Source organism: Channa argus, chromosome 3, assembly GCF_033026475.1.
Source record: "Channa argus isolate prfri chromosome 3, Channa argus male v1.0, whole genome shotgun sequence".
Taxonomy (NCBI): domain Eukaryota; kingdom Metazoa; phylum Chordata; class Actinopteri; order Anabantiformes; family Channidae; genus Channa; species Channa argus.
Genome location: NC_090199.1, coordinates 10,716,679 through 10,738,340, shown reverse-complemented (window position 1 = coordinate 10,738,340; position 21,662 = coordinate 10,716,679). Strand labels below are relative to the sequence as shown.

At 39.6% G+C, this 21,662-nt stretch overlaps 1 protein-coding gene across 2 annotated transcripts; it reads left to right on the top strand.

Annotated features, from left to right (window-relative positions):
• Positions 1 to 17,305: 17,305 nt before the first annotated feature.
• pou4f2 (POU class 4 homeobox 2) lies at positions 17,306 to 20,806 on the top strand. 2 transcript variants are annotated; one of them, XM_067499328.1, is made up of 2 exons: positions 17,306 to 18,122; positions 18,432 to 20,806. In XM_067499328.1, the coding sequence occupies exons 1-2, from the start codon at positions 17,910 to 17,912 to the stop codon at positions 19,362 to 19,364; spliced, it is 1,146 nt and encodes a 381-aa protein (XP_067355429.1). In that variant the 5' UTR covers positions 17,306 to 17,909; the 3' UTR covers positions 19,365 to 20,806. The 2 variants fall into 2 exon arrangements, with proteins under 2 accessions (XP_067355429.1, XP_067355430.1); XM_067499329.1 differs by having other exon boundaries at positions 17,989 to 18,122; positions 18,335 to 20,806.
• Positions 20,807 to 21,662: the final 856 nt, after the last annotated feature.

Sequence of the window (21,662 nt, the reverse complement as noted above, 5' to 3'; positions counted from 1 at the left end):
GTTTTAATGTATTCATAGCTTAATAATTACTGCAATCTCCTCCTAATCCTGTAGCTGCCTATACTCAAGCTATTTTAAACTTAAACAGAACTTAAAGGTGCCCTCTGCTATTGGAAATGAACAAGGTCACATTTAGTTCTTTTTACCAAAACATTGTGTGTTTCCTTAGGGTTTAACAAATGTCTGGAATAAATTTAAAATCCTGATGTAATTACAGAAGCTGTTCTTACAGTGGAACCTTTAGAAACAAAACAAATCTTAATGGCATAGCTTATTCTTTGTAGGATACATGTTTTTGTGATTTCTCTTCAGATATTCAATTAGTTATCTTTTACTCAATTACTTACTTACTTTTTAAACTTGGTGATTTACTAAGTTTGTCATAGGTGTAGAGATTAAGTCAGACCCACAGTAAGATAGTCAGGCTAAGGAAGAACCAGCCCCACTAAGGTGACCTATTGTTACTCTAGGGTATAGGAGGAAGGTGATGAATGACTCAAATTTATCACCATTCCTTCTTAAGGGAACTCTGTTATGACATAACATTGTTTCTATTTTCTGCATTAAGAGGTCATTTAAATAAAAATAGACAATAAACAGATATTTGTATTCCCTGTGACTATAAACTCTACGCAGACCAATTAAATGTTCATACAGTATGCTTGTTTTGTTTTCACCATTAAGTTAAACAGAAGTATTCAATACTGTGCATACGAACAACACCGGTAAAAAGTTTAAAATGTCTTAATTGTTGCATTTTTAAGCAACAATTTACTCGGTATAAAATGTATACGTGGCACAAGTTTCAGTCCACAGGAAAAAAGGTAAATGAAAGGTTTCTTACCAACAGTGTGGATAAAAGAGATTATCAGAGCTGTTCCTGGTTGTTTCACTGGTCGCAGACAGCCAAGGATTCTGGAGGAGAACATTGCAGAACTGTCATTGTATTTTCAGGGAGGGGGAGAGGATGGAGAGAGATTGTTTGAACTGGGAGTAAAAGCTGTGAAAATGGGGGAGCTGGCATATTTACACCCAGGGTCTGCACTGTGGGATTACATGCAACGTTTTTATGTCACCCATTTGACAGCATCATCTCATAGAGGTTTTGAAGGCTCCCCCTCATTAGTCGGGCTGGGGCTGCACTTAACACAGTTTTGAGTTTATAAAGACAATGGCTGCCAAAAGCCTTTAACAAACAATAAAGGAGAGGGAAAAAATTAATATGCCCAGGTGCCATTTCGCCAAACTTGAGTGAAAAGTCACCAGCTTGTACAAGAAAGCGACATTAACATAAGGGCTGGAGAATCCCCTGTGAATTTAAGCAGATGTAAGGGGAAAGTGAATTCAACATCAGCGTCTGTGGGCTCCTTGAAGAATAAGTAGTAGTAAGTAGTAGCTTTTTTTTTCAACATATATTTTAGTTGGCTGTACATTATTTGACTCTCCAACATTTATTTTTGTAATTACTGAATTTAATAAAATAAAAAAATATATATAAGACATGATGAACAATAAGATTACAGAATATATTTCCATTAAAACTCATGAAAAAACTTCAGAGCCAGATGAACAAATATTGATCATCTCCACCCTTGTTTAGTAGGACTATTTGTCATTTGTGATTTTATTTTGAGAAACTATAAAGTAGATGTTAGGATATTGGGGGATCAAAAAATTTTGATGAATTTAGAAAAAGTTTTTTCCTTCCTGCCACAACCCTCCCATTTTTACCTTATACAGCAATTTTCTACCTACTGGTACTGAAAGCACTTTAGTTCCTCTCATTCACCCATTCGCACTCACAATCACAATGGCACACACACTCACCAGGAGCAACTAAGTTGTCCTCAAGGACACTTCATCATGTGACCAGAGGAGCCAGGGATCAAACCAACAACTGCATGATTGGTGGACGACCGCTCTACCTCCTGCCCCACAGTGGGATTCAAACCCACAGCCTTCTGCATCCCAACCCTATCCTCTACCACTGAGCTACAAGGTAAGTGGCATCTTCAAATGCCTTGAGTTTTCTGACTAAAAATTCCAAAACCTATCAACTTATCATTATAAGGTTAAATCATAAAATAATAATCCTATCAATTTAAAATGCCAGTAACAAGGAACAAATCTTTGCGTGTGGGGAGCTTTAACCTATTAATGTTTACACTATAAATACAATTATTATTTGATTATCAAAATAATCAAAAACAAATTTCTAATACATTGATTGCTTCAAAGTTGTGCCAGCCTGAATCAATCGTAAAGTTTAAATGATCAGGACACTGTTACAAAATATGTAACAATAAATTCACCCAATCTGATATTGGCATAAAAGAAGTCAGAAAAACTAAATTCAACATATCTGAAGGAAAATCAGATAAAAACACCTCTAAGTGGGCCTCTCCTTTTACACTTTGTCTTTGTTTGTCTTCTCCTCAAAAGAATCACAACCACCTGCTTATGTTACAAACCCCTCTTCCTCTGACATTTAGTCACAGCAAAGTATTTACCCACCAATTACCTACAGATACCCTTCATCTCGTTACAACTGAGGCCCTATAAACGGGAACAAACAATAACAACAGTAAAGGCTTCTCAGCAGATAGAGACACGTTATAATCTGTGCAGACATGGAAAAGAGTGATATAGAAAGAGGTTGAATTCATGGAGTTAAAATTGAACTTGATTAAAAACAAAACAAACCCCCTACAAAACATAAACAATCCACACACTTTGTGAATGGGCCCGCACAAAGCTAATATGTACTGTAGATACCCGAGCATTTTTGACGAGACGAGATGAAAAAGACAAGTGTTTAAAAGGAGAGATCTTCCTCTGTTTGGCTGACATATTTACACAATTATGTGCAGGATCCAAAGCAGTGCAACTGGCATTTCTCCCGCTCGACAAGTCACAAGAAGTTTAGTTTTTTATTTCTCGCCTCCCTTTTTACTTTCATGTCAAGTTGATTAAATGAGACCGTGTGACATCTGCAGAGCAATGCCATGTGGCAGAACAGTGTCATCATTTTTCCTGATGGTGCTACACTGACTTAACCAACTCTCCCTCAATTAATATTAAGGGCGCTTTGTGTTATAGCACCTAAATGACACACAAACCACTCACTGAAGCTGCTCTGCTGCATTCCTATAACCTTATAATATAGATTTGATTGCATATTTTCCCTGACACCAGTTAAAATTAGAGCTCCCCTAATTGGGTTGTATACATTATGAACTATATTAAACTAAACCTTCTTTTAGTTTCATATTGATTCCTGCGGGATGATTAAAAGCATCACGACTGACTTGTTCAGGAGAGGGAGTCATATTTACATGTGGATGTGTTATGGGCTAATAATGAAAGAGTGCAATAAAAGTACAATAAAATACAAGACATGAGATATAATGCTATGGGCAATTAAATTCAGCCACACAGAATGGACCACAAAGCCCTTATACATATTCACTCTCCCACTGAAATCCATAGGAATTGCTAAGTCATCGTCCATGTCTCTGAGGCATTCACGTACAATGGCACTTTTATCATATTCTTATCAGTGGTGGCCTCACTCTTATAGAGCTCGATCTTTTGGCCCCTCAATCAGGGAGCATATTACTCGTCTGTCAGAGCAAAGCACTTCCTAACAACAGGGAGGCCAGCTGGGACTGAGGAGAGGGCAGGAGGCACATGCATTAACATAATAATCCAACCACACTCCCACAGGCCCCGGGGCCAGACAGCATATTAGGTAGGCCCCCCTCATGAAGGTCCTTGCAGAGAAATAAAGCTGCTTTACAGTGAGCCTGTCAACCTGTGGCGAGAGGATCCACCTGTGATAATTGTTGACCAAAAAATAAATAAATAACATGAGCTTATTACACGTAGAAAAAGGCTAAGAGTTGGGTAATGTTAGATGTAAGGTAACCTAGTTCTGAATATCTCACGATGGATTAAAGGGAATGAGTAAAGCTGTTTCTTTCTCTTCCTCTCTGTGTGCACTTGCTTTGTTGCCTTCTATATCAAGTTGCAACACAACATAACCCAGTAGCCTGACACATATTTTTGAGTATAGGAAGCATTTCCTCGCCTCCTCATATTTACTGAAGTGAAATGTGGAAAGACATAGGCTTTGAGGACAACAGAGGCTGAGAGGGAAGAGAATAAGGGGCTGGGTGTTGGTTCCGCAGCCTTCCCTTTGGCATGAACTGGGGAGAGTTAGCAGCATGCACTGAGGTCTGTGATCCTTTGCGTTGGGGTCCCATGGTACCTTGTGTGGCCTGCACATTTCTAACCACATGAGACACTTGCTATCATTGCGTCAAAGGCATCATAATAAAGCCGGCCGACTATAACATACTGCATATGCCTGGGGACACAACAACAAAAAGCCAATACAGAGCAACATAAGAAAAAGTGGGAAAAAAGACAACTTCAGCTATTCAGTAGGAACTTCAGCTTCTGCCAAACCCAATTCAGCATCACAACCACTGGTAGAAGAAAGTTCATATAGAGAAGAAAACCTGCAGGTAATGTATTAGGAAACCTGGCCTGTCTAGCACAGCTTAACTGTCAGAGCACCTCTAATGTGAATATCCCACTGACTGCTACTGTAATGCTGTCAGTCCCTGGTTGGGGTCCTTGACTGAAGACTCTTACTATCAGTTCACACACACAGTAGTATCTCAGTGGTGAGAGAGAGGCAGCCAAGAAGGAAGAGAGGAGCGAAAAGAAAAAGGACTTCCACAAATCATTTTGATCAAGAGACAAGGTAGCAGTGAGGTAGACCTCCCCCAGCCCCCTCCCCACGAGAAGACAACTCTCTAATTGGTGGAAAGGGCAGCCTGTCCGTGGCCGTACGCACTCTCAGATCTCTCCCAGGACAGCCAAGGCAACGTGCCAATTACTGCCAATTGTTGGCCTGTGGTTGAGATGTGGACAGTTGTCCGCACGGAATAAGAGCGAAGGGTTGGAAAACGCTTCTACTGATGCTGATATTGTACCAGATAACAACAATATAATATGTGAAAAAGAGCACTTTTGATGGATTTTGACAATCCACATATCCACACCTGCAGCTATGCGAAGCATAAGTGGCAAAATTAATCATAATGTTTAACACCGCCTGAGTGAACCTCTACTTTTAAACAGCTCGTGTTTAGTGGGGCCAACAGACTATTGCGGGGGTCTTCTCAGCAGAAGTTGAACATACATTTCTTCATCCATTATACATTACCAGCTCATTGTGGTATAGGTCAAAGCTGGAGCACAACCCTTCCTAGCAGTCAACGACAAGCAGAGAATAACAGGCCTTTACAACTCCGCTCACTCACCACTCGTAACAAGGAAAGCGTAGCAGAGAGGAGCGAAAACAGTCATAATTCTTGTTCAACTAAAAATCACTATAATACTCTTTAATTGTGTAGGCAAAAATCTTTTCAAAAGAGCATGGTAATTTTACCCTATTAAATAATTCAGTGCACATTAATAACGGTCGGGCCGGGGTGGACGAGAGCGACTGTTTTAGGAGTGATGAGCTGCTGGAGCTGGGAGACAGGATACAGCTGGCAGGCAGTTTTAAGCCTCTTTTTAAAGTTACATTTTCAAGTAAACAGCATTAAAAAAATGACCTGAAGTAACCCTTAAAGGTTCTAAGACTGGATGTTGGTGCAGGGCTTTAAATGCACCCATAAAAGATAACTTTCTCTTTGATGGAAGAAATCTCAAACAGAAGGATATCTTTATTAATATTTTCAGTTAATAACAACAGACTACATTTTTTTAAAATGTCAGCATTTTTTCACCAATACAATAATGCTCAGAAACACAGATATGTTATCATGATTATTTTGTATACAAATGCGCCCATATAGAGTCAACTTTTATATTGAAAGGTGAATATCTTATTAAAAGGCAAGGTAGACAAGGATTACGTTATTCCATAAAGAGCCAAAAACAATTAAACCCCAATTTGGCCCTATTGGAAATTCTCTTTTTTGTTGGTGGTTCACTTTAAACAGAGTCAATGTAGAACAACAGATAAAAAGAGAAAAGGTCAAAACCAAGATCTGATGAAGGGCAATCTTCACTACAGGCTTTAAGGGATTCCAGCCAGCAGATAGCACATTTGAGAGAATAATGAAAATGAGAATTTGCATGAACCATGCACCAGAAAAGGTAATATACATAATTGGGGGAAAAGGTGGCAGGAGGGGGGATTCTCTATCAAATACAGACAAGAAGCAACACTTTCTATACTTAATAACTAAAAACATATAGTGTGCACACACTCATTGCATGGCATACATATCATTAATCCACTGAACAATGACTTTTAAGTGCACTAGAACATAGTGAGTCTGACAAAATGTGCACAAATGTGTGCAAGATGAAACATGCCTCCTCCTTCAATAAAGATGAAAAAAAAGCAACAAAAGCCTTCCCTAGGCAGAAAGAGCTTAACTATTCTTCTCCGTTCAAAGTCGAGGGTCTCCTCTAAATATTTGTGTATTAAACATAACATATAAGATGGCATAAATGGAGAACTCTAAAAGAAGTGCAAGGCCTGCAGCAGAAAACAACATGGAACTGTAATGCTTCTTAATGTCAGTCTAATAAAAACAACTATGGTGAAAAACAAGCCAAGGCAATTCTTGTACAAAGTGTGCAAAGATCAGTGCTACTCAGATGCCATACAATTGGTAAATGAACTGAATATGCAGGTATGACTGGCCGGATCTTTAAAAATATCTCATCTTCGCCTATACTAATTTGAGGACCAAATTAGGGGGGTAAAAATAGGAGCATTTGTATTTAAACTGTTACGCCTCAGTCGAATCCATCCACTGTCGATGCTTTCACATGCTTTCGAGGTATACATCAAGGGCCATTCTAAGGAGGCCCCATGCAGCATGATTAAATCTAAATACGCTGACTCTTACACAGTTTGTTTGTTTATTGAAGCAAGTCAGGGGGTGTTCTGAGCCTCAGAACTGCATTTAAAGCTGATCTGGCTCCTTCAGACAGTGCTGCATCCGACTTCCTGTTGTCGACTCGCACTTGCCACAGAAAAATTGCTGCTGCAGCCTTAGACAACCTACAGCACTTTGTATGCCGAAAGAAAAGAGTTAATTAGAAATACAAATTCTCCCAGATTGTTATTAATGGGAACTGTAGAGTAAGCAACACATATTTTGTGCCCATAAGTAATTCTCAGGTATCTTTGATCTGTGGCCCACAGCGGATGCTGCTGCGTGCCGCTGTCTGGCTTCTGGGACTCTGCCAGCACCAGACATCTGGCTACTTTGTTATCATTGGCTGATCTGATCCCGGGAGGCCACTCTTGTGACACCAGGCAGAGAGTGTCCTGGCAAGGAAAATTATCAGCACATTTTGAGTGGATTAGAGTTCCAAAGTGGTCTTCAAATCTCTACAGGGGTCTGGTGAGCCATGCTCTACTGGGGGTTCCTCAGGGCTCTGTTTTGACACCACTGTTGATTTGAAAGTCAGCAAGACTATGTCTCCTACTGTTGCATCACAGGTTTCAGGCTACATTTTAGGAAGTGGGGAAATAAGGCCCCCCAATTATAATCTGTCAGATGTAGAAGAGGAAACATGAACTATAGATTTCCCTTGATTAGTGCAGAGATTCTGAGGAGCAGCAAATGTTTGTACTAGAGTGCATGTATATTGTGTAGACTCCAATGTCATATCTGGCAAAAATATATTAAGTCTGCAAACCTTTTCACTGACTAATGCAGTTTTGTGGTTCTTTAAATTCTGCAGCTATGAAATTTCATTTTCATAATACCTTTGCCTTGAGCTTTTTTAACTCTAAGGGAGTTAAATATGACTCCATCTCAAAGGTTGTTTCTGACAATCCATCATACAAAACACTTGTTTAGAGGTCAAAGAAAAGAATGCTGCCTAAGCAATGGCTTAGTAGAGAAAAAAAAAAGCCATGTGACAATCTCAACCTTATTCACAGGATTGATTGAGGTATCGTGTCTTCTCCCTTTTTTCTCTTGGCGTTTCCATTTGTGAATACAAAGCTGCGGTGACCCATAAATATTACATGGTGTGGAGATGCAAAGCAGGAATTAATGACTGGGGTGTGTGTGAGGGAGAGTGTGTGTATGGCAGGTCCCTATGGGATTCTGCTTAGACAGGCGGGCATGGTGAGGGTGTGGTCTCTGTGTGTGTTGCTCTCTTTTTATCACTCTCTCTCACACACACACACACACACACAATGTAGACTATATTTCTATTGCATCGGGCTGCAGCATTTTTTTAGCCATAGCATGAACACATCAGTTGCTCTGACTGCATTGCTCTGAATGTTTAGTTACTTATTTGAAACTAATTTAATTACCAGTCACTGTGCACAGAAAGATGACTGCAGCTTAAAGCTACACTGTTTTGTTTTAATTAATGCTGAACCTATTAGCTAATTACTCGATTAGTATATATTTTGGTAAAAGTTTGATAAAAATTATTACTCACTGAAGTATTTATCCTTCAAATGTAACAATCATATTCTGGTTCCAAAAATGTAAGGATTCGCAGTTTTTCCTTGTTAATAATGATTGTAAATAAAACCTCTCCTAATGGACATACAGTAAGTAATTTATAGATATCAATAATTGAGACATTAACGTATGGCACAATTCATGATATCTAATGTTTTTTAAAAGTAATTTTGTCTCCTTCTTTCAGAGTTGAATTAGCTGATTGGTTTATTGATTTAATATTGATAATTATTTAATAAGTTAAATCAACAAAAATAAACATTGTATAGATCTAGACTGTTTGTTACGTTCTACAATATTCAGTAAACTTATTATTTCAGAGTTTTGAGATATGAAAACATCACATCACACTTCAGGAATTCTTTACATTTTCACTCAGAAGACTAACTGCCATTTGATTGATATGGAATTTATTATTAATAACAGCCCTACTCTCTCTTGGATCATGTACTTATAATGCAACATGAACAGTTTGTTGTGGACTTTGTTTAATACATTCTGCATTTCAAACATTATCAGAAAACATACCTAACGTGTTAGGGGCACTCTCAGGTAATGACAGTGTACCTAAATAAGGAGGCAAAAAAGTGACTGACACGCAAAACAGACAAAAAGAGAGACTGAGACTTTTCCTCTTTGCTTAACATGATGAATCGGTTGAGGAGGGGCCACTTGACACCTGTCACCTAACCAGCCAGGCACAATTACCTCCAGTGGGAGGGCGGGGGACTTGCTAGGGAGCTGCACATAGCTCCCAGTGAAATAGATGAGTGTTTGAAGATCATTAGTGTTACAGGACCTGTCTTCGTGGCCCTGTCCAACCTCCTGAATGGCTCTCTTTGATCACAGCACTGTGTTTTTGTCAATAGTATGGGTACACTGCATGAATTGTAAAGTTATACATACAAAGTCAGCAGATAAAATGCCACACTTCATTTCTGTTTTGGCCACAGACAGGGCAGCTGCTTGCAAGTAACAAATGTCATAATCACTCTGCAGACAAGGATATGCAGTGGCCGAGCTTTCATGTTGCTATCATGTCCAGACCAATGGCCTTTCGGAATGGCACACAAACACTTACACTTAAAGAGAAAGTGAGGCTTCTCAGAAAACATAATGGCCTTGAAATATGAGTTCAGGCTTATGCAATTGTCTTTACAATTGTATCTGAGAAATAAGAAGATAAATGTACTTCTGTGTATTGTTAGAATATTTGTATAGTAGGGCCCAGTCCTAATTCATATTTTATACCTCTGCCTTATACCTTGTTTTCGAGAGCTCCCTCATTTTTTAGTGTCCTCTCAAAATATAGTCATAAAGGGTAGCTGCTAAAACATCTCCCTAAGAAATAGGACAATTGCTTTTAAAGGAGCAACCCAATGCTAAAGGATATATAATATGAAGAATATAATATGAAAGAGGAATATAATGCACGACTGTCATGCATTAATAGTCTTGCCAGTTAACTAACTGGCTTATTGGGTGAGCTGATACTAGCATTTTTGTTTTCAGGAAATGTACATAAAACAAGAAAAAACATTAACCTTACATTAACCTAAGGTAACTATGTGTAAATTTGTTTTACGAGCCAGTTAACAGAGAAATACTTACATTTATTCATAGCTGTCGCTTTTAGGTCTGGCTCTACATTCTACAGAATATCTACAGTATGTTTTATACATTGATAGATAATCTAAAGCTATTAACACTTTGTATAGCCGCAGTTTGACCATCCGACCAAGACATTCAGTGGTTCAAAACTAGTTGAATGTCCCAAATGTTACCCGACTATCACCCGGGGTCTTCTCTGCATGTTCCAACAGCCTTAAAATGTCATTAGCATTACCAACAGGCTTTCTTAAATGATTCTGCATACGTTTATGTGTAGAGTTGCTGTCTGAAGCTTTAAACATCCTAAAATAATAGTTTCATTATCAATATGCTGCAAAATGCTCAGATGACTTCCTGGTTTGACCCAGGCATTTTCATTCTACTCAGCAGCAACTCTTTCATTTGCACTGACAGGCTGCTGCTTAGTAAAAGCTTTAATAAAGATGTATAATGAAACTCTGTAAAGGAAAAAGAATCAAAATTACTAAACTTGTAATGTCCAGGAATATTAAAAAACATACATGCTAACAATAAATACTCAACCCACAGTGTTATTGCTGCCCAGTTCTTGTGTTGAGGAGAGAAAGTGAGGCTTCTCAGAAAACATAATGGCCTTGAAATATGAGGTTTATGTAATTGTCTGAATGTGAGAAATGATTAGATAAATTTACTTCTGTGTATTGTTAGTGTATCTGTATAGTAGGGCCCAGTCCCAATTCATATTTTATACCTCTACCTTATACCTTGTTTTCGAGAGTTCCCACATTTTTCAGTGTCCTCTCAAAATCTAGTCAGTAAGGGTAGCTGCTGAAACATCTCCCTATGAAATAGGACAATTGCTTTTAATTTCTGATTTTAGAAAAATGTGTACTAGCTAATTATACATTAGATATTGTGTTGATCAAAATAATTATTTGTTTTACTCCCTTTGCCATTTCAAAATAAGGGGATGCCAACCTTTGCAGCCAACTGCACTAAGATGTACATTGTAAATTAAAGCATTGCCACTCACGGGCAGATTGAGAAGGTTTTTCCTGTTGTGGCCAGACTGGGACACACTCAAAATAGGGTGGAACATTTGGAAACTAATTTTAAAGGTTCTGAAATCAAATCTAAAAACCTTATTTATGAGCATAAGCGTCATAATGACATTAATTTCTTTTGGCTTCAGATTTCTTTAGTTCTCCGTGTGGTGAAAGTTGTCACTCTACAAAGGGTGGCACGTAGGATCTCCAGTCAAATTTTGGAGGTGGCCAATGCCACCCCAGGCCACCCCTCTGGCCTAGTCCCTGCTACTAGTTAAAGTTGACAATAATGTAACATTTTACAGACAATTTGTTTGTTCAAGGGGGAAGGGGGATGGAAATTAGCTGACACTGGAAATGTTTCTAAACATACAAATAAAATATAATGACATTTTTGAGTAGTGATAAATCTTAAATTTTCCATACCTGCCTCTTCAAATAGTTTATAACTAATAAAGTTACTATGACATTTAAAAAGAATCGAAACTGAATTTTCATCATTTAATAAACATGAAATAAAAACTTGATAGCACAAAAAAAAACAACTTAAGATTAAAGGTGTTACAGAATTAACTGTACTGAACATTTCACAGCAGCAGCATATCGTGTTTAGCAGTGCAGGGCAGTAGTCCCAGTGAAGAAAAATGATCATTATAGCTTATGAGGCAAGAGCCTCGAATGATGACATTGTGACAGCAGAGAGCTTTTTAATTTGTCGGATCATATTGTGACATGCTCCATCACAGGACGGAGGAAATCTTTTCATTTGTGCAGAAGAAAGGGGGAAAGGAGGTCAATTAGCATCAACCATTAGACAACCCAGTGACACGTAATATATTACAGCATGGGACAGTCAAACTAATGAGAGGCAGCAGAAATGTTCATCCAGGTTGGACAGAAGTCTGCAGTCATCCTGCTACATTAATCACTTGCATAGCACTTGACATATGAATTCTTTTTAGTCAAATGTTCCAAGGCGTTACTCCACGTATACGCTGCCTTCCTTGCCATTGCGTTTGTTGTCATATGGAATTACGTTCACTCAAACGCACGTCTGTCGTGTCAAACGTTACCCTACAAAATCATGTGCATCAATACTACATCCAATAGCTGCAGTTTACAGTAATGTGTGCTTTACATCGCTACATCGTTACATGATTATTAAAGGGTCAATCATTCAAAACTGTAGGATATTTTATCACATGTGAGAATGACCGCATTGTTTAAAAGATCACAAAAGCTTCCACCAATATGATATTTACCAAAAGCAGCACAAGAGAGAGGATCTCATTTTATTAGAAGAGAAAATCTCAAAGCCAGTTTTTTTCTTTCTTTGCCAGGCGGCCTTTATTTGACTGACTGTCAGATATAACGTGTCTCTCTCGATATTGATCTGAAGTACCTAAAGGTATGTGACATCATTATGAGGCTTGACCTTATCATCTGCTGCCCTGCAGCCTATAGGCAGGGCTGGCCCAGAATCTAATGTCTCCCCCTGCCCAAAGCTTGGTACCTGGTGCGTAGTAGGGAAATTGGTAGTGGTGTTATTTGTTTTCCTGACCTCATGGCACAGCTTGCTCTGAAGGACTCTAATCAGTCATGGCCTAAGGTTGGCTTCACTAAGACAAGGTTAACTGGCTATACTGCTTGTTAAAGTAGTAAACATTAGTGATGATACTGGAAATGACATTAATAAGTCATCCACACTGGCATGGCAACAATACCTGTCTAGAGTTATACCAGAATGCTTCCACTATGGTAACTAAAGCCCTTGGTAAAAGCTGTGCCAATGGATATTTTCATATCGACAATTAATCAAATTATTGTGTTTTAACAGGTTATGATTGTTATGATTGAATGCAACATTTTGGGCTTGGATTAACTGCAGGCAAGTGTGGTGTATTAGTTCATTCGGACAACTGTTAACAGCAGGCATCTCACTGGTGTGAAATACCTCTGATAAAGCTCATCTATGGAGGACCACATGTCAGACAGCTAAACCAGGCAATTAGCTGGCGAGACAGTGACACATTTCCCCACTTAGAAGCAAAAAAGACATAGCTTAGGTGCTAAATGACTCAATGTAAATGTGTTGGTGGTGACCAAAACAGAGTTAAATCAAGTGTGCAAATCGGGCTTATATTTACAGATGAGTATTTAGCTTTACCAAATGTATAAGGTGATAACATGACAGTGCTGTGTGTACACCTTGCGTTTCACTACATGCAAAAATATTAATGCAGTTTAAGATTAAGAAGATTAGGAATAAATTGTAGGACAGCTACAAAACAAAGTATTATGCATGAAGATGGTATGTGCTACAGTTACTATTATTATTAGAACTTGCACCCCCTTACTATTGAGATCATTTAAAGTAGAGGCATTAAGAATATTTACAACAGCAAATTGTGACACCAAAAGGTGTGTTATCTGTTCTTTGATTACAGTAAATAGATTAGTGTTGGACATGACCTTCATCTTGCTGTTTTGTAGACTTAGGGACTAGTAAATCATATCAATTGTTACAGTTACTATTATTAAATTAATTGTTATGTTACCAGCAAAGAGGCCTATGTGGTAATGTATGATCATAATTTGCCTTAACACTAAATGCCCAACCATTTCTTATTAACCACTTTTTAAAAAGTGACTGAAATAAAATGTCAGACAAATAAGCAGCTCTTTATGAACACCTAAAAAGTGATTAGACTACCCTGAGAATGAATGATGCTCTTGTTTAACCCCATCGAGAGAACGCACTGAAAACCATCACACACTCTATTCCAGTTAAGTTGCAATTCAAGTGCCGTTTTTGAAACCTCTTTCATTATCTCAAGTGGTGAGCCACTTGTTCCCTCTGAGAGCTACAGTGGAGTGTGTGACATTTAGTAAATCCTGGAGGCTTCTACTCTTTGTTGTATGCATTTAAACAACACATTAAAGTCAGAATGCTGCTTGTGGGACCCGTCATATTTTCCAGGTAAAGCAGATGAATACATAAAGCATGTCTGTTATTGGCTGAAACACCCTCTTCTTTGTATGATTTGCTGTTGCCTTGAGTTAGATTCTGATCTCTTTGTAGGCCCTCTCCCAACAAGCATTGACCTTCTGCTCCAACATGAAAAGAGCTCCACAAGATCGGAATGGGAGGGGGAAGCTGTGAATAAAGGCATCACCACTGCGAGCAGCCAAGAGACTTCATCCACTTCACTCCACACCACACTTCTCTCCCTCTCCTCTTTCTCTCAGTGTAGCTTTATCAGTGTTCAGTCTAGGAGTGGAGATGCCTTGTTGGCGGCACAAAGGAGAGGTTCTGTAATAAAAACAGCTGTCTCTGGTGGTCTCAGTGTAATTGGGATTGTTAACGTGGAGAGCTCCTGAGGGAGGCGGTGAGGAGTATGTCTTTGTGTAAAGCACACAGACACCTCTGCAGCACTCCTTGATTTGGATGTAAGTAAGAGAGTGAGGGGGAAAAAAAGCAAACAAGTCACCTGAGTTATATCAAGCTTTGCTGCATGTGCTTCCTCTATTTAACTTTGGCTTTACTTTTATTTTTAGACAGTGCTGATTTATTCATATGTAGTAAAGCTCCTTGAAGTGAGAGAAGTCTTTTCTCAATTCTGCTGAGGGTTTATGTTTTCAAAAGCAAGGTATGACTGCACCTTCTTTTTATGATGGCAACATGCCCTCCAATTACCGTATCAGTGTGGTGACAAAAATTGAGGCAAAAAATATTTAAAACCGGATGAACATTTTGCTCACTATAGTGTAAAATCAAAAAGAAATGACAAAACAAAAAAGCCCCATCTTAATCATGTGAAGTGTTTCCATTGGAGGCCTTTTACTCTGCCAAAATATTTGGTGTTTGGGTAAAAATAAAATTAAAAATCCCCTTAAAAATAGCATTGTTATATCTATAAAACCTTGTCACGAGTTACAGTTATCTGTTTCTTATTTGTACAAATAAATTATTTATAATTACATTTGAATGATGTATATAAAGATGTTTTTTCTATCCCGTATACGGATAAAAATACAGATTAAACATTACAAAAAGAAAACTACATTATAAATTATTTAAAAACATACTCTATATACCCCAAAGGGCTTTGTGATCCCTACTAAATTATTTGATACTGATGCTTAATTGTGCCCCCATTTGCCATGATAGACCCTTCAAAGATCATTTCTTTAAAAGCCTGACATACTGTCCTCCCTCAAACGTGAGAAAGCTGTTGGCATAAGAAGGAAAAGTCTTAGGTAGGTGAACACACTCACCAAAATGGTAAAAATGTACTTCAAAGTCAATTGCATGGGAGCAGCTCAGGCTGATTTATTTGACTTAAGATATACTTTTTTGTGTGTTTCATTGTGGATGAAAATTTCATACACCGATTTAGAGGTGGTGAAATATAAATGATTTCTTTAAAGTTTCATCATAAATCAGTCTGTCGTTATATGTGAGCAGACACTGATTGCTCCTTGATGTCTCCTGAGCCTGATCTCTGTCTCCTGATGTCTGGAGGTGGCTCCCGCAGCGCGTGTTGTCCCGCTGGGGAGGCAACATATTTCTGCAGCTGGAAGGGTCTCTTGCAATGTAAAACTGCTGTGCACCAACACCAACAGGCTTTTTGTCGTAGCCGCGGGGGCACACTTAATGTCTATATGCACCAAAAAAAAAATTAAATAAATAAAAAGGAAGACGTTTACAAAGACCCGCCATATAGAAGAGCCCGACTGCTGCCAGGTTAACGCCGCTGTTACATCTGTAGCCTCGATTAAAAAGCTTTCAGACTTTTATTGAAACGCTGTACAGGCTGTGGCCACATACCAGGTCGGCGAGGTGTAGCCTATAATTAGGGTGAGACTTCCCTTAAATAATCAGAGTAACGGCGTGAATTTCTGTGGAAAACCTATTATTAACATATTAAGGGAGATTAAGGGATAATTCCGCTGTCAAAATCACCGATCATTCCTTCACACCTGCTCCATTATCTGTCACATCTCCCTGCATGTGTCTGTGTGTGCGTGTATGCGCGTGACTGTATGTGTGCGCACTGAGAAAGGAGTGTTTTGAAAATTTGAGCCTCTCAAGAAAAGAGGAAAATCCATTGTTGTCCACACTTTCTACTCTCCAGGGACGTTCTTACAGTGTGACTATTATGTCTTCCTATAGACGTGACAATATTAAACAAATGAGACACTACTTGTTAATTACAACGTGATTGAATGTTTTAATTACGTTGCCGATGATGTGGCTTAATTAGAGGAGAGATAAGATAATAGCCTGCTATGACAAGGATATGGATTTGCAATTAAATACTGCTAATTATTTTAAACCACTCCACTTTTATCGTCATTTATTTAAAGCGCTTAGTTAGTATCATATTTGCATGAAAAACTCCAACAAAATGTAATAATTTATTTTACAGTTTACAAATGTCTATTTTGCTAAGGTTTTTCCAGATTAAGATTATAGCAAGAAAAGACAAAAAAAGTACACGTAATGATATGTAACCTTCCCGCTACTTTAATTTTACATATACGTTTTATAATTTCAACAGTTGCGGTTTAATTTATATTTTTTACTTTTTTACCTTATGTTCCATATTAAATTCACAGTAATATATTTTTGACTTTACAATAATAACTTTGATCCATTTTGACCTAAGAAGGTGGAGTGGAGCTGTCCATGGTCCTCCCTGGGCTCGATCACCTTTCTGTATCAAATCCCGGTAACAATATTAAATTATAAATTATTTTAAGGTGCAATAATTCGGAATAAAAAAAAACTCAGAACTTTCTAAGACACTGTGTTGGTGGTAAAAAAGTAGAGTAATGAAAAAAATGCCTGGTCGTGGACTGCCCATGCGCAGAGTCCCCAGCGGCGGCGGCGGCGGTGGTGGTGGTGGTGTGGCTAATGAAGAATAATAAATCATGAAGGGGTTTTTCAGGTACAGCTGAAAGGAGTGTGTATATGAGAGGCTGAGAGACTGAGAGCTGTAGAGAGAGAGAATGTGTGTGTGTGAGTGTGCGTGTGTGAGTGGGAGAGAGAGAGAGAGAGAGGAGAGAGAGAGAGAGGCGGAGAGAGACTCAGTCTGCCCTTCGCCTCAGAGCAGAGGCAGTTCGGGTCCCCGCAGCATTCAACGTAGTCGAAGAGGCGCAGTAGAGAGACTGTCACCGCCATTACTTCTCACTTACGGCCACTTTCAAGACGGCAACTTCTGACCAAAAAACAAACAGGTCAAGGAAAGCGGCAACAGCTTGAAATGTGAAGTATTTTGGAAATCCTAAGAGACGGAGAAAAACTTTTTACATTTTTTTTTTTTTTACATTTTTTCCCGGGCGTCATCTACGAGGAGTCCAGCATAAACAAAAAAATCCAAGGCAAAACTAACAAACAAAAAAACATGATACAAAGTGGAGACAGTTGAAGGAGAAAAAAGACAAAGCTTATTTTTGAACAATCGCGCCACAAGTCCACAAAGGAAAAGGTGTCACCGCTGCGCTCAGTTGCATGGCTTGTTGGTTCCTGCGATATCTCATTTACCGAAGACACCTTCACACCTCCACCAGTTATAATAAATAGATGTGATAACTTCAGTGTTGGACGATCGTCTTCAGCCTGCACTTTATTCGACAGTGACTTGAGATTCCTGCAAGCAATTGGACTTCAACTCCCGACCGAGGAGGCGGAGTCTTAACTTATTAAAAGGAACTTGCTGAGGCTTGGACGCCCGCAAATATGATGATGATGTCTCTGAACAGCAAGCAGCCTTTCGATATGGCCCACGCCAGCTTGCCCGAACCCAAGTACTCGTTGCATTCCTCCTCGTCCTCCACTTTGACTTCCAATGCACCTTCCTCCTCCTGCTCGTCCTCCCGACACAGCAGCACCATCATCAGCAGCAGCAGCAGCTCGGAGGCAATGCGCCGAGCCTGTCTCCCAACCCCACCGGTACGTATTCTGCATAATCACTGCTTAAAGGCACATTTTGACAGCCCACTTTTTTTGCTTGATGTTTTTTTCATGTCTGCACAGCAAATCACCCAACACCTCCATATTTTTTTTCCTCTGCTCAACTTATGTATTCAGTCGGCTTTGCCTTTCGTATTAATTTTTATGACCTGGGATGTTGCATGTGTCTTGTTTTGTGTGCTCCTTTTTAGGGTTTCTTTTTTTCACATTCTGGAAATGTTTTAAACCGAGGAGTGGAGGGAGAATTCCCTGCTGACAGTTATGTGTGCATTCTATTTGCAATTGCAGAGCAATATATTCGGAGGCTTGGATGAGAGTTTGTTGGCCCGGGCTGAAGCTCTAGCGGCGGTGGATATAGTCTCGCAGACCAAGAGCCACCACCACCCTCCACATCACAGTCCCTTCAAACCGGACGCAACCTACCACAACATGAACACTCTCCCCTGCACTTCGTCTTCCTCTTCCTCCTCCTCGGTGCCTATTTCTCATCCGTCCGCCCTGGCTGGTCACCACCATCACCACCACCATCACCACCACCACCAGCCTCACCAGGCACTGGAGGGGGACCTGCTGGACCACATCACCCCGGGACTGGCACTAGGAGCCATGGCTGGACCGGATGGCTCTGTGGTTTCCACGCCTGCGCACCCTGCCCACATGGCGGGCATGAACCACATGCACCACGCAGCCATCAACATGGCTCATGCCCACGGGCTACCACCGCACATGGGCATGAACGACGTGGACGCCGATCCAAGGGACCTGGAAGCCTTCGCAGAGAGGTTTAAGCAGAGACGGATCAAACTCGGAGTTACCCAGGCGGATGTAGGGTCAGCTTTAGCCAGCCTGAAGATTCCTGGGGTGGGCTCCCTCAGCCAAAGCACCATCTGCCGATTCGAGTCCCTCACGCTCTCTCACAACAACATGATCGCTTTGAAGCCCATCCTGCAAGCGTGGCTAGAAGAAGCCGAAAAGTCGCACAGGGAGAAACTTAATAAACCCGAGTTGTTCAACGGCGCGGAGAAAAAGAGGAAGCGCACGTCGATAGCCGCACCGGAGAAGAGATCACTGGAGGCCTATTTTGCCATTCAACCACGTCCTTCCTCGGAGAAAATCGCAGCAATCGCAGAAAAGCTGGACCTCAAAAAGAATGTGGTGCGGGTCTGGTTTTGCAACCAACGACAGAAACAGAAACGAATGAAATATTCTGCATGCGTCTAGAACCGCTTTAAACCACCACCCACCAAAAGACTTGGAACTGTTTAAAGACGATTTGTATCATATTTCCTATCTCACACCTTTTCTTTTCAATCATCGATGACTTTGTGCTTTGAACTTCGAAAAATTCCTAAAACTGAACAATGACTGATAAACTGACCCCCCTACCCCCACCCCCCAGCACCCCACAAACACACACACTCGCTGAGAAGGAGATGTGGAGTCAAGTAAAGCACCGTTTGACAAAGCAAGTAAGACCACTGTTTCCACTATGCTTCACATTTTAATGTCAACGCAGAATGATTTACATTGCTTTCATTTTTTATTTAGGATTAATTTCAAATGAGGACTATAGTTAGACTGTAGTGAAATCAGCACTGTTAATTACCCCCAACGCTGCCAGTTTAATTCAAAGCACTTGGTTGGTGACTATTGGCGTTTATATTTTTGGCTTATAAGATAAGCTGCATTTTTCCCTTTGAGTTCATGACGATGCAGGCTGACATTTGTTCAAAGTCCACGAGGGGAATTACGTGGACAACATACTACTTGGTCTTGAAAGCTAATATTAGATTACTGCCAAATAACCCTCTGTAAATTAATAATTTACTTGTCACACACTGAAATGTTGTGTCTGAATGTGTAATTAATTCCACTTATTTTGTTACAATGTGTGATCAAAGTCAGGGATCTATTTTTAAGATACCTGCAGGTATGGATTAATGTAGGGTTGTTTATTATTAGGCCTCAAAGATCCAAATAGTGACTCACTTGTAAGGATACTGCAATTTTAAAAAAATATATGTTTTCTTGCCGGCTGCAATAAGTTTACAATCCAGCGTGGGCCGGTATGTTATGAACTATTTATTGAGTGAGGTCATGTTTACTTCATTATATATTTATTGGGATTCCCCCCTCCTCGTTTTGCTTGAGAAAATCAAATTCTGACAGCAAGTTAAGCGTGTTGTTCTGGTTTAAAGGGAACCGACTGTAAAATATACAGTCACAAATTTTAATTTACGATTTCTAACGTTTGAGATTGTACAATCGATATATATATGAGATAGTATTCTCTTTTTAAATTATTTTATCTATGTTTTCTGCTGTTTATTTGTATAAATATACGCGCATCATTATGAAGTCGTTGCTTGTTAAAAATCACATTGTTTAAGTAATGTTTTTTCTTGAAGAGAAAAGAAGCAGCTTCATGGAAGTATAAGTGTACAATGTAAATATTTCATTGGAACCAGTCGATGCACATAAATATATCCGTACAGGTTTTTGCTGTATTGCTGTTTTAGCTGAGGTAACTTATTTCTGTAATGTATGTTGCTTTTGGTTCCTGGTTAAATTATTCTATTAATTTATTACATCCATGTAATTTTAATTTATTTAATTACTGAACTGCAATATGTGTTTCATTAAAGAACAAACTTTAACATTTATTCAGACGTTTTCCATGACTACACTGAGAGATGTGGCTTATCTAGACATAATATTCTTTTATTTATGCATCTATTTATTTATTGATGAGGAGGAGGGAAACGGTTTAGCTGTGGGCTGCACAGCTTTTAAGAAGATATTTTGTGGATTCTTTAGCCTTGTTTGTCTACAGTTATTGGCATTTTCCTAAGGTAATGCGACTCTGCCGTTACCAAAACGTGTCAGGTTTGCTTTGGAAAGAGCCATGAGCCTCGTTCGAGTGCTCATAAGTGAGATACCACCAGAAACCTTACACCTTCTCCCCAATCCGTTTTCCTACCCGTCTGGGTAAGAGATGACTGACTAAAATGTAAAGTGCAATTAGAAATTGCTTTTTTGCCTTTAACTCCTCATCTCACCGTAGTCCTCCGGGCCTCATCATAAAGCAGGCCTTACAGGAGCCCCCTTTTCACTCCATCCCATCAATGTTAAAGACACACGTGGCTTCTCCACTGACGTGCTGCCTGCTTATGCAGCTCACTGTTGCCTTACCTGAGAGCAAATGCTAATATTCTATTAGAGTCTAATCAGGGGGTCTATGGAGAGCTGGATGAGTCCCTGGAGCGCAGACTTACCAGATGTCAACCCGCCAGAAAAACAGCTCGCCTGCCAACGTGCCCGTCTCTATTTAAATACACACTCAAACATGCTTCGTTCGTGCACACATGGCTTTGAAGCAAAACCTTTGGTTTGGAGTTATGGTTAGATAAGAGGAGGCGGTGGTGGAGGAAAGTACAAAAGAGGGAGAGAGAGAGAGAGAGAGAGAGAGAGGGGGCATTTTAAATGTCATGTCCATAGCAGAGCTGCTGTTTTGGGCTT